Source organism: Strongylocentrotus purpuratus, unplaced genomic scaffold, assembly GCF_000002235.5.
Source record: "Strongylocentrotus purpuratus isolate Spur 01 unplaced genomic scaffold, Spur_5.0 spur5_scaffold_10, whole genome shotgun sequence".
NCBI classification, from domain to species: domain Eukaryota; kingdom Metazoa; phylum Echinodermata; class Echinoidea; order Camarodonta; family Strongylocentrotidae; genus Strongylocentrotus; species Strongylocentrotus purpuratus.
In genome coordinates, this window is record NW_022145595.1 from 27681054 (window position 1) to 27695802 (window position 14749).

Consider the following 14749-nt stretch of genomic DNA (forward strand, 5'->3'; position numbering starts at 1 on the left):
TTATGTTATCCCTTGTTTTGATATTTTTTTATGTATTTCATTGTTTTTTTAACTTATGTATTTCATTGTTTTTGTTGTTTTATTTGATTTCTTACTACAATTCAACTATTTTGACACCCAAAACAACCACCTAAACTTTAAACAAGACCCAATAACCCATGTTTGATCTGTTTTTAGGAAAAATGACTTTTCCATATGTTTTGTACACAAATCACGAAAATGAGCGATTTTCGGGCTGACATGCAAAGACAAAAGGTCACGTGACCTTGTAACCGTAGGTCCGATTTAAAAAAAAAATCTTTTAAAAGTTGCGCAAGACTCGAAAGAAAAAAGTCAGCGAGTGGTGGGGCGCCATCCATATGCGTTCCTGAGCAATCAGAAAAATCGTGGAGGGGGGGGGGGCCATAATGGCCCCCCGGCCTTATTAGGGTTAAATACATGCATTTCAATTAGTTGTCGGCGAACTTGTACTTATAACGGTCTCGTGAAACGACGTCCAGGTGTCGGCCTCGTTGGTGGGACCGGGGTATCGTGCTTTCGCAACGCTGATTTAATATTTGGTGAACTTTCGGTCCTTTAGGTACTGTGTGAGTGGAGAATCATTCTTGAATGACTCGTAGAACTTGACGAGGTTTGGGTAGGATTCAAAGTAGGTCTTGAGACCGATAGTGCTGTCCAGGAAGAAATCTATGCTGTTGAAGATGACCAAATCGGCTAAGGTTAACTGTAAAGAAAAAGATTCAAACGAGTGTAAGACATGCGGCAGTCATATAAAAGTGCTCCAGGTTCAATTTCTAATACTAATATACTTGTATTTCGACCCGAAATACTCATAGGACATAAACCTGCATTACATTCCCGTAAAGGCGTGTACAGAACCACGTAAATTATCTATTACTTGTAATTTTGACATTTGCACGCAGTTATCTTTGTTACTCTACAATTTTAATTTGGGTATTAATTGAGAATGATTCTACATTTTGGATATCAATAATTGTTAACCGAGCTCTATAACCCTTTAAATCGTAGGCCTATGACTCTTTGTCATTGATAGACCATTTGAATATCATCACGAGGGGTGGACCGTTATTTGCCGACAACTTTGCCCCATATTTCCAACCACCGACGAGCATCCATTTGAATATCATCATGAGGGTATTCTTTTACAGCCATGATTTTCAGAGGATATTCTGTTATGATTTTCTTCCAAACTGACATAAAGGAAAGAGAGAGTTGAACAAATTTGAACTCAACCTTCTCTTTCAATTCCACATAAACTTTGCCAACAGAAAATCATTAGTTGCGTTACCTCCTATCAGGGTCACAATCCTTTTGAGTCACCGAATCATTGCTCGTTAGAATAGTTCAGGCTTTTGATAATGGAAATACTGTTTGCAGGAATGTTCTTAACGTATTGAACACTTTTATATCGTTGGCTTACTTCGAATCACCGGGTCTTCGCGTCTGGTCTGATGGTCGCGTTACACGACTTTCGTGAAACGAAATCTGAAGATCACGCGACCTTCCGGAGATCTGCCGTAGGGTTTTCAGAAAGTGTCGGGTAAATTGGACCAGACCATCTATGAGAGTGTTTTTTCCCACAAATATTACCCCGACATTTCGTGAATAAAGGGTTGAATAACCGTGACCACCCGACCTGACCTGATGACCCGATGATTTGAAGTAAGCCCTTTATGATATCGTGTGACTTACCCGGTTCCCTATAAAGTACTTTCCTCCTGCTTTCTGAAGAGATTCAGAGAAGAAATCCCAGGAAGGCTTCAGAGTACTGTCTCTACACTTGGCAAGATCAGCTTCCTGACAATATCAATGAAAAAAACAACACATTTAATTATTTTTGATAATCGTCTATCTATAATATCAACCGGTGGCGGAAAAACGTGGGGGTGGTGGGGAAAGGGAGGGGGTGTATGTCACATTAAGCACTTTACATCATCAGCGTACATCTCTTTCAGAAAAGGACCCTAAACGAGGATCGAAGTCAGAGTTGTTTTTATATCATACAGGGGTTCCCCTTCTAACATCTCCGATTTTTAGATTCTTAAAGACCCATTCCGATGAAAATGCAACTTATAAATAAATAAAGTACAATTTCATTGAAAACTGAATGGACGTTCATGTAGTAAACAATTATGAAGGAAAACAAAATATTCCCCTATTACTATTGCACAAAAGCAAATTAAAACCGCATTTCCCACACCCCTCCAAATTTCAGATCAAAAGGGGTCATACTTGCCACAGTTATGCCTGGATTTCATTTGGCCTGCGATAAGTATACCAAGCCCGTATCCTGCCCGTATCCCCTTTTCCTTGCGGCCTCCGTGCGGCCTCCATGCGGAGGCAGAAGGCGGCCGTGAGATATTCGTACAGATTCACGGGCTCGTGCTGATCGTTCAGCAAACGCAAGTTTTTTTTCAGTGAACATGGGGGAAAAAAACGCTCAAAAACAGCATAGGATCTGCACGGACACCGCGCCTTCTCCGCGCAACCTATGCACAAAAGCTGCACGTACTCCGTACGATTTTCGTGCGGAGGCTGTGGAGACTGCACGGCTACTGCACTGCAATTGCATGATTTCCGTACAATCTTCAAGCAGCCTCTGTACGGATCAGCCCCGGCCTGCCCCCGAGGGCCAATACAAGAAATGGCACGATACTCGTAGCAATTTTAGTACAGTAGCCGTGCAGTCTCCGCAGCTTCCGCACGGGAATCGTACGGAGCACGTACAGCTTCCGTGCAGAGGCTGTGCGGAGAAGGTGCGGTAACCGTGCAGCAGCCGTGCCCTTTTTGAGCGTTTTTTTGCCCCCATGTTCACCGAAAAAACTTTCGTTTGCTGCACGATCAGCGCCAGGCCTCCGCTCGATGCCCGTGCGGGGATTTTAAAATGCAATGCCACCTACGACATGTCTACGGGCTACGGGCTTACGATTTTTCAAATTTGTAAAACTTTTCGTGAAACAAAATCGATGAGGTCGTGGAGCCCGTGAATCCGTACGAAAATCTCATGGTCGCCTCCTGCCTCTGCATGGAGGTCGCACGGAAAGGGGTGTACGGGATACTGTATGTGCCGTGGGAATGCTGGGGCGGCCCTATAATTGCTATTGGCCGTAGATTAATGTCTTGCCATAAGACGTTGGTGCTGAGACAGGGATTCGAAAATTGTTGTTCAGTCCGGAGTCCGGAGAATTATCCACTAGACCACAGCACCTCTGCATAATATATGCAACAGACTTGAATGTTTATATTTATAATTATTCTTACTCTTTTAGTAGCATCGGGTGTCTCAAAGGCTGGTGTGATAGCAATCTCAATGTCAGCCACAATTCCAAGGATTTCATCAATTCGGGCACATTCCATGTTGTTCTTCCCATAGTAATCTATACAAAATAATTTGTGCGATGATAAAGTATGACGATATGAACCCTATGAACAATCTGTGTGTTCCGACACAATCTCGCTATCGAGGACTATAACTACATAGTTATTAGTGGCGGATCCAGGAATTTCTTACCGGGGGGGGGGGGGCGGCACAATATCGCATAAGGTGAAATAATATGAAAAACGATGGGAAAACGGTGCAATATTAAGTAAGGTGATATCGCATGAATGCAATAACATAAAGATATCTTATTTAGATCATGATGATATTACGATTATTATCATACGATTGTGCCGGTAAAGTGTTAATTTGAGTTCTTCAATAGTTCATTTTACTGTACAAGTGTTGCCATAATTATATCTCGCATTTATTATTTTGTAATATGAATGTAAATGTATTTAGCCAGTGACCCTTGTTCGATTCCCGGCGGAGTCATTTTGTCCACATTCGCAATCAATTCCGAAAAGGGATGACAGAAACTAAAAGTATTTAGGAAATTAATGTATTTCCCTGGCGTTGGATTTCTGTTTCGCCTTCGATATTCTTTCTTTCTTTCAAAATAGTCTTTCAACCTAATATTCTTGCAAAATTCAAAACCATCTTATTTTATGAAACCGTGGACGTAGTAAAAAGTTAATTTCAAGGATTTGTATTTAAATTGTTTTAATCAGCATTAATATACAAAACAAATCCTTGGAATGAAAGCTTACCGTAATTTATTGATGGTAGTTAACGCTACCTTCATAGCTGTAGTAAAGTTACCGCTCTTTCTGAAGTGCTTACCGCTTATGCAATGGAAAGTTAACGCTAACATTAAATTTAACGCTGTTTCTGGACTTACCGCTAAATTAGGGGCTTAACGCTACGTTAAAAGTTTTATACAACGGGGCCCTGATCAGCGAATTTTCCGTCAAATTAAGTACGATTGCATGTGTCTCTATCGATTAGAAGCCTATCGTTATGAAGGACAGTGCTATCGTAAACAGACAGTAATTAGGTGGCAATTTAATTGTTTAGTAATACAAACTAAAAATGCAATAACCAACAGATGGAGCGTTCTCATTTATACAAATAAGTGGGAGGCAACCCTCTCACTCCCTTACTGCACTAGTGGCTGATGTGTATTGAGAAGGTCGTGGCAATTAAACAAAAAATATTTACTGATTTTATAATAGCCTTTCGTTATTTTCAACGTGAATGTTCTATTAAACTGGAGTGAAATTCAACCTCTGTATAATTGAATAGGAATGATTTTGACAATGATTTATTCTTGATAGATCTAGACAATAGTATACATTCTCAGATTTTATTGAATAATAATTTGCGAGTGTTTGTTTTGCGTGACTGCTAAAGCATGTGTTGTACTATGCTTATCAACTAGGGAATCTACGTTCTATAATTGACAGTAATAAGGATTAATGCCTCACAATAGGGCACTAATATAGCACATCGATACGGTTTTTATTATGAGGCCTCACAGTTACGAGGCCATTGTTTTGCCTTTGAATCATGACTGTACGCAGCGGGGGCTATAGTAGGGGTCACCGCCCACAATATAGAGCCCCTAGACATGAGACAAATAGGCCTACATGCCTATTTTTGCTTTCCCCCCTCCTTTTTCTTCTTTCTCTCTTCCCTTTTCTTTCTTTTCCCTTCTACTTTCTTTCCCCCTCCCTTTTTTCCTATTCTCCCTTTTCCTTTTCCCCCTCCCCCATTTTATCGGTTGGCCACGTGCCTCCTGTGCCCCCCCCCTGAATCCGCCACTGAGTTATAGTTCTCCTATAGGCAACCTATAATATGTAGGGCATGACATCTTCATTGAAAAAACGAAAGTATTTTAATAATTCTGCTAATCAAAATACAATTGACTTACCACCGGGGAATTGACGCGCGATATAGCGGTATATAGCTCTGCTCTGAGTCAGAAGCTCGCCGTCTACATCCAGTACTACGAGCTGACCGAGTGGAAACCCTGAAGAAATAAAAAATATTACAATATCATTTTAACCCGCTGACTACTGAATCATCATGCTCTCTATCTCTATAGGTTAGTTCAGAAACCATCCGGTTCAAGATATCAATGGTGAAGATGATTGGAGAATGAAACTGCGGTTGTACGACACATCCTCCGACGACAGCGCTTTGTGGCTAATTTCCTACACAAAACGATTTCGTTTGTTGGTTGGTTTGCTTTCTATCTTTAAACAAACATAGGGCCTACATACATACACCCTTACCTTTTTTTCTTCAATATATATATTTTTTATTGATTCCAAACAATACAAATCAGTCTGAGAAATAAAAAAAAAAAATAAAAAAAATTAAAAAAAAAAAAAAAATTAAAAAAAAAAAAAAAAAAAAAAAAAAAAAATCGTTTTTCATCTTGATTTTCAACATGAATTCAAAACATATTCATTACATAAATTGTACGATTGACAAAAAAAACAAAACACACTTCTACCCCCACCATGCGACACACACGCACACACACACCCACACATACACCACCCGACCACACTTCCACACATATACCACACACTGTTCCTAGCCTCCTCAGAATACCCAAAATTGGAGCGACAGAAAAATAGAAATATTCTTATACAGTAGGTTTGCGGTTGCACCATGTGGGAAAAATATTCTTATTTAAAGAAATAAAAAATATTAAAAAATTCACCTATACGCGTACACACACACACACACACACGCACACGCACACACACGCACGCACTCATCTGCACACATACATACACACGCACACACACGCACACGCACAGCATACACACACACCCTCACGCACCCTACCTCTTTATGAACACACGCGTACTGATCAGTTATCAAAAAGACGACTGGATTGCTCTATTCTTAGCCTTTGTTATGATGATAGTGATTCTATATTTTAAACTCTTAACCAGAGAGACTACTCCATAAACTGCCCCTTAAACCTATTTTAAAACCTCTAAAACGTTAATCATAACTAAGTTTACCCTATTGATTATCTGTATTACCGCTATAAAAAACTTGGAGCAAACTGTTGGATGACCGACATGGCAGTTGGGGAGCCAATGCAGAGAGACCCGAGGAGATAGATAGATATCGAGAGAGAGAGACAGAGAACAAACGAAATAGATACTCCAGTGGTGTAGAAACGTATACAGAGAAACATATGAAGACAGAGGATAAGAAAAAGAAAACTGACAAAATTAAGAGTGAGTACAAAAATGAGATAAGGCTAGAAATACATCCGGGAGATTCAGCCGAGGACGCAGGTTCGAAACCGAGTCACGTCTTTCGGATGGTGACGTTAAAAGTCGGTCCCCAGACGTAAATAATCATATCTGATTGATACACGTCTGTAAAAACCCAAATACACACATACACACACACAGATAGAGGACAACAATAAAAGAATAGTAAAAGGGCTAAAGAAACGCAATTAATGAACGAAATTATACTGAAAGGCCTACGATAACCTCTAAGTTCAAGTTATTACAACTTCAGTTTATCTTATATTTTGCACGGCACCAGGCGCGTACGCAGGATTTTTTTCGAGGGGGGGGGGGGGGGGTTAACATTTTAAAATCACGCCGAAAATTTTGCAACGACTCAGCCAGCCGCTGAATAAGCGAGGGGGGAGGGGGGGGGGGGGGGGGGGTAAGAGCACATTTTTTTGTCCAAAAATTTGGCCGGTCGATATTTCGTTTCGGTGGGGGGGGGGGGGGGGAGGGGTAAGGTTAGGTTTTTGGGGTCACCCATTATCTTTTTTTTTTTAATCGCTAAGGGGGAGAGTTAATTTTACTTCAATACACACTTACAAAGGGGGGAGGGGGTCTAACCCCCCCCCCCCCCCCCCCCTGCGTACGCGCCTACACGGTACCCACTTCTTCTTCAGGTCCGTGGTTTAATACGTGTATAGATCAATCATGCCTGGAAAACAGTGCATGCTCTCTGAAGCACTTAAATTCTCAACTATACTCGCTACGAGTTATAGCATTCAATCAGACAAACACAGTGACACAGCATTTTTTTGCTGACACAAAGTGCTTACATATACGGTCCAGGGATAAACAAACACAAGATACGTGGTACACATACTAGATGAGTTTCCCTTGTAAGGTTGGTTTGGGGGGGGGGGGGGGGTCACAGTATAGCCAGGTATATATTCGATTTGCACATGCGAGGGAGAAAATGAATGTGGGCAAAACCAAAACTTTGTACAAGGATGTAAGCACTAAGCACTGTATGTGATAGAAATTAATGATTATATTCCTTACTTTTCCTGTCTCCTTTTATCTTCGGCCATTCCTGTCCCTCGAAGTCATAGCGAATATCTTCATATTTTTGTCCCACCAGGTGAAACAGCATCCGGGCAGGTTCTCCTCTGGCACGTGCATCGAAGTATGTGAGCTTGTAGTTAGGCATCGTCAAAGATGATAATTAAATCACAAAATGAGATGAAATTCAAAACGAAGATTGAACGACGTCGATGATAACCCAATAGCCGTATAGTGCTCGAGTGACAGCGACGCGCGACGAACGCACTGCTTTATACGCTATCGGCCAAACTTGACCCCATGTCAGTACCCCGCGTACCCCACGTGACATTCTATGTAAGATCGAGTCTGCGCTATTGACATTTCACATGACTATGTTTATCTTAAAATTTTCCATTCCTCACCAGTTGAAAGGTATGGGCAAATATAGAAGAGAGAGAGGGAGAGAGAGAGAGAGAGAGAGATAGGGGGAGAGAAAGAGAGGGAAGTCGGACAAATATGTATTTTATAATAGAGATTTACACAGAAAGAGATGCACAGAGAGAAGGATTGAGAAGGAGAAAGAAGGCGAAGACGTGATAAGAGTGAGGAAGGATAAGAAAAGGCAGAGACAGAGAAAGAGAGACATGAAGATATAGATTGAGAAAAACCGAGAGAGATAGAGAGAGAGAGAGAGAGAGTGGTGGGGAAGGGGGGGGGGGGAGGATGACTCGTTGGTCAATCAGGCTGGACTAACATGTTCAAAACTAGCTCAGCGTGCCGGACTAAAACATGCTGGACTTCTGCTTCTGCTTTACATTGTACATCTATTTATGTATATAGTATAGCGCAAAGTCTGTGTGAAAATATGGATAAAGATTTATAAAATTGTCCTCAGTGTTAATCCACTGTAAATTGCATAAAACGGTAAGACGTATCGAGGTTCAAAATCGGAGAGGGTTATTAATTAAAAACCGCCAGCACCAAAAGGTTTGCTAGGCCCGGTAGGCTCCATCGCGCTAGCCCACGATGTATGTCATCACATCTACACTTATGGATTTTGAATGTGGCCATGAAGTTTAAGTGTATCTTTAGTACCTACAGCAAGACTTCATCCCTTAAAGATGAAGTTGAGTTCTGGTCATGCGATTGCATTGTGAAAGAAACGGTGTGGAATCTACCAGAAAAGGTTGATCATCTAGCATATAAGAATTTGTGTGTATTGCAAGGTTCTGGAATCATCAAAATGATAAGAAATTTGGCCAAGACTTGGTAAAATTGCAAACACTGTACACAGAAAGATGTATATGGGACTACACAAACACGTGGCATAAAAATCCTACCCCCGAGCTTACGATGTTACATGACATATTTAGAATATGAAGGCATTTGAAGAGCCATGCTTTTCAGGGAACATGTCTTATCTGATGTTCTTCCTTACTTGCATAATCATGTTAACGCTCACAAATTATTTTTCACCTCTTCCCAGAACTCAACCTTCTCTTTAAAACCAGAACAACATATCGATCCTTGTTATGCATTTTCTGAAGCATGCTTGATATATGAGTCCGACATGAAGATGAATATAGGCAACAGATCTAGCACACTCTACCACATATGGTACAGTCAGGGGCGTCGCTAGACCTTTTCTCCAGTGGGGTGTACACTATGAACATGACTGACAATGAGAGCGGACAAAATATACAGTTCCTCAGGTAGACAAATGAACATCCCTTCACAGCTATTATGTAAAAAGGTGAATATGCATGTGACACCTGTTCTACACATTTTTACATAATAGCAGTGAAGGGATGTTCCTTTGTCTACCTGAGGAACTGTATATTTTGTCCGCTCTCATTGTCAGTCATGTTCATAGTGGTAGCTAGAGGCCACCAATTACCAACAAATACATTACTGTCAGTATGCCGATGTCTACAAATTTAACTCTGTGGCCTGATAGGAAAGAGCGCTGCGTTTGTACGCAAATCTCCAGGGTTCGAAGCCCGATGGGGCGATTTCAAAAATCCTTTTTTTTTTTTTTTTGCTGATATTATAGTAAGGTTGACAATGACAATGAACAATGATTTTTAATGATTGCTGGTGAAACTTCCAGAAAATACAAGTATTACAGTTGTAGTCTCTCTCGAAGCCGTCACAGCAGATAAAATACCGATACAGCTGTACCGACAATATGTCTTACAGCTACATATCTATGCGTATCTTTCTTGCTCCCTCCATAAGATGACTCCACCCAAATCCAAATTTAAAGAAAAGGAAGATCAACTCTCCTGTGTCTGCTACATGTATGTGTCATGAACTGATTTGTATTACCTGAATGTACAATCTATTATATGTAAAGGTAAATAGGAATTGCGTGTCATTATTGTTGTTTGTTATTAATTACTTTCATGTATCAGGCATAATTGTTTATTTTTATTCTGCCCAATCTCTATTTCCTTCTTTTCTAAGCGCATAGGGACTTTCTTTATGTATATGCGCTATACAAGTAGCGTTCATTATTATTTAATACTAATTCTATAAACACCTTACAATGGTACACACATTTGAATATAGCCTATAGATGGAAGATACTAAATACATTGCATTTCTCCTCATAATTCATTAAAACGATTAAATGCACATATATTGTAGTTTATTCTAACTTATCATAATTATCATTATCATTTGAATATTATGTGATCCCCAAGCAAGCATTATCAAGCATTTCAATTTGACGTGAAATTATGAAACTTGGCCATTGAAATTTAGATTTTTATAACTTTATTCAACAAGTTTTTTTGTGGAGAAATAAGTCCACATGGACACCTGCTCATGCTAAATATGAATACAAATTCCACCACCTGGTAATTTTATTTCTCCAAAGCTGTAGAAATAGTGCAGGCGGTTTTAAAAACCAACACATAATACCTGACAAATCAGGGGAGTTGAACCTACCACCTGAAACTATTGAGGACGGGTGCATATGGTTAGGTACACTTGAAGCCATGCACTCTCTTTTTAGTGTCTAGCATCATTTATCCTTTCAATGTTAATTAATCATTCACATTTGATTGTTATATTGATGTACTTTTTGTTTTGGATAATAAACTTCAAACTCAAACTCAACTCAAACTCAACTCAGTTATTTTTCCCACATAAGCAGGCTGATGTTTACAAGCTTCATATGTAATGTTTTTGTAATACATCAATTCATAATAATATGGAAATTGAATTACCGGCCTATATTACAACACGGTAGCTGCACTCTTATAACTTCAAATCCAAATTTAAAGAAAAGGAAGATCAACTCTCCTGTGTCTGCTATGTACAGAACGTGTACGGTTTTCAGTATCATCATTGTTTGTGTCCGATAAATTATAAAACCCAAGGATTCAAACTTCATAGAACTAAATTTACTCATTAAATCATCATTAAACATCTAGTATGATACAATAATATACATATGTAAAACACCTTTGATGAATAATCCAACATATTACATTTATTTTCCAAGATATCTGGAAAATAATACATGTAATTCATAAGTTGTAATAAACACTTTGAATGAAACTAAGATGAAAGATACACAATACATTGCAAGTTTCTCTCATAAGGCATTAACAACGCTATACGTGTAGATAGTTATATCTTTAATCTAATTTATCAATTTAAATCGGGCATTTAAGATTGCTCTCCTCTTCCCTAGCCGCCATCTTTTGCACTCAGAATATTGCTACAAAAACTTATATTTGTATAATTTTTGTCATTCAAATTTTGTTATCACCTTGATTATATTGTTTATAAATAAATATTGCTAAACTTTAATTTGAAAAAAAGAAGAAATTGTAACATCAACCATCATAGACTATAATATTAATGAATATTCTGCTTTTTAGTCTATTGTATAGTCTATTATTTATTTTATCTTGCATTCTACCTTAATGTTCTATTTTTTTCTATATGATATTCTACTTAATTCTGTACTTTATTTTTCTTTATACTTTACTTTATTTTAAAATCTATATTCTAACGATATCAATGCCAGCTATGTACAGCTATTTAAATAAAGATAGGAGACGTACTGCAAACTTGCGACTGATTCGGATCAATTGCTACTCTGTATATAAAGCATGCTGGTCCACGGTGTAAGACGGGGCCGAGAATTCTATTTTTCAAATTCTATTTTTCAAACATTTCTCCTCATAATTCACTAAAACGATTAAATGCACATATATTGTAGTTTATTCTAACTTATTATAATTATCATTATCATTTGAATATATGTGATCCCCAAGCAAGTATTATCATGCATTGCAATTTGACGTGAAATTATGAAACTTGGCCATTAAAATTTAGATTTTTAAATCTTTATTCATCAATTTTTTTGTGGAGAAATAAGTCCACATGGACACCTGCTTATGCTAAATATGAATACAAATTCCACCAGATGGTAATTTTATTTCTCCAAACCTGCATAAATAGTACAGGCGGTTTTAAAAACCAACACATAATACCTGACAAATCAGGGGAGTTGAACCTACCACCTGAAACTATTGAGGACGGGTGCATATGGTTAGGTACACTTGAAGCCATGCACTCTCTTTTTAGTGTCTAGCATCATTTATCCTTTCAATGTTAATTAATCATTCACATTTGATTGTTATATTGATGTACTTTTTGTTTTGGATAATAAACTTCAAACTCAAACTCAACTCAAACTCAACTCAGTTATTTTTCCCACATAAGCAGGCTGATGTTTACAAGCTTCATATGTAATGTTTTTGTAATACATCAATTCATAATGATATGGAAATTGAATTACTGGTCTATATTACAACACGGTAGCTGCACTCTTATAACTTCAAATTCAAATTTAAAGAAAAGGAAAATAAACTCTCCTGTGTCTGCTATGTGTCATGAAATAAACAGAACGTGTACGGTTTTCATTATCATCATTGTTTGTGTCCGATATATTATAAAACCCAAGGATTCAAACTTCATAGAACTAAATTTACTCATTAAATCATTATTAAACATCTAGTATGATACAATGATATATTATGTAAAACACTTTTGATGAATGATCCAACATATTACATTTATTTTCCAAGATATCTGGAAAACGATACATGTAATTCATAAGTTGTAATAAACACTTGAATGAAACTAAGATGAAAGATACACAATACATTGCCAGTTTCCCTCATAAGGCATTAACAACGCTAAACGTGTAGATAGTTATATCTTTAATCTAATTTATCAATTTAAATCGGGCATTTAAGTTTGCTCGCCTCTTCCCTGGCCGCCATCTTTTGCACTCAGAATAGTGCTACAAAAACCTATATTTGTATAATGTTTGTCATTCAAATCTTGTAATCACCTTGATTATATTGTTTCATTGTGATATTTCTTGAAAGTGCCGAATAAATAATAAATAGAATAAATAAATATTGCTAAACTTTAATTTGAAAAAAAGAAATTGTTACATCAACCATTATAGACTATGATATTAACTGAATATTCTGCTTTTCAGTTCATTGTATAGTCTATTATTTATTTTATCTTGCATTCTAAGTTAATGTCCTATTTTTTTTCTTTTTGATATTCTACTAAATTCTGTACTTATTTTTCTTTATATTTTATTTTATTTTAAAATCTATATTCTAACAATATCGATGGCATGCAGCTATTTACTGCTATGTACATAAAAGATAGGAGACGTAATGCAAACTAAGCGACTGATTCGGATCAATTACTACTCTGTATCAGCATGTAGGTCCATGGTGTAAGACGGGGCCGAAAATTCTATTTTTCAAAATCTCTTTCAAACTTTTGCCAAGCTTCTTCCATTTCCTGCGCTAATAGCTCAATCTTGAAATAATCGTGCTCTTTTTTTTGCGGGTGGCGATCTTTAAACCATTTAGATCGGTCAACAATTCTGATGTTTAACTTGTCCAATAGTATACCGCAATAAACATCGTCAAACGGTATTCTCGCTGGGTATTCTCTGGATTTCAGATACAGTTTTTCGACTACTTGATGTGACATAACATACCCATGCCCGAATGGAAATGGAGGCCATTTCTTACCAGGGTAGATGTCCTCTGGTATGTACCATTTACTATTTACGTTACGCTCTGGACTGAACCCCACTACCCTAGACCCCAGCACGAACTGAGAGTGATCATTCGGGGGTAAAGCGTCCAGGTCGTTGACCAGGGTCACGATATCAACCATGACATCGTCATCCATTGACATCAAGAATTCACTGTTATTGCAAAATTGTAAGGCCCATTTAAATCCCATGACGAGCTTGACGGTAAGATTGTAATAATTGTCGTGGAAGCCCACCTTCAGGATATCTCTATGTCTTCGGGCCTCTTCCTGTATGTTTTCTCTCTCGTCTTGTGCTTCGGAATCTCCCACGATGAAAAACAACCTCGTGGACACATTATATTTTGCGGCCCCACCGATGTACGTCTGTCTGGCAGCATTCCTGCGTGCAGTATGACCTGGTGCTGATTTGACTAAGACAAGTAATGTGATATTACCTTTTCCAGCATTGCACTTATCGACAGGATTGATTAAAAAGTCATATATATCCAGCTCAGCTCCTGGTTCCCAGTGTACATTTTTCATCCATCCGCGCAATGGAGCCGGACTTGGTTTATGTTCTGGTGGCATATCTTGTGCCGTGACATTATATCCAACAGCGTTGACATTTCTGTTTTTCTCATTTGAAAAACCAGCTCTTGGTGGTAATCTTCCTTTGGTGACTTTTTCTACTCGATACGACGTAGAGCATATGTTACGGTAGATGGGAATAGCAATGCAGAACACATAAATAATCAACCGGCTCTTTATATATCTCATCGTGTTGACTAGTTAATTCCAATGATAAGAAGAGTAGGGTCCATTAGTATGCTGGCTAACTATTGACAATAATATTGTATTTTCAGACAGATCCGGTCTATGTATCCAAACATATCTTAGAGGGCGCTACCAGGAATCCAAATCTACCACAACTAAGCTACTTTTGAAATATCTGCTAACATCGTAAGGTAAATTTTTACTTGATTATTTGGATTTTCTGCTTTTA

At 38.2% G+C, this 14749-nt stretch overlaps 2 protein-coding genes across 2 annotated transcripts; both read right to left on the reverse strand.

Moving 5' to 3' along the window:
* Positions 1-549: 549 nt before the first annotated feature.
* Positions 550-7916, reverse strand: LOC580774 (glutathione S-transferase 1). The gene is made up of 5 exons (XM_780812.5): positions 7672-7916; positions 5274-5372; positions 3283-3398; positions 1714-1818; positions 550-724 (listed from the first exon to the last, which is right to left on the reverse strand). The coding sequence occupies exons 1-5, from the start codon at positions 7817-7819 to the stop codon at positions 551-553; spliced, it is 642 nt and encodes a 213-aa protein (XP_785905.1). The 5' UTR covers positions 7820-7916; the 3' UTR covers position 550.
* A 5389-nt stretch (positions 7917-13305) lies between these two features.
* Positions 13306-14482, reverse strand: LOC100889289 (beta-1,3-galactosyltransferase 2-like). The gene has a single exon (XM_003728816.2). The coding sequence runs from the start codon at positions 14332-14334 to the stop codon at positions 13456-13458; it is 879 nt and encodes a 292-aa protein (XP_003728864.2). The 5' UTR covers positions 14335-14482; the 3' UTR covers positions 13306-13455.
* Between the last annotated feature and the right edge of the window lie 267 nt (positions 14483-14749).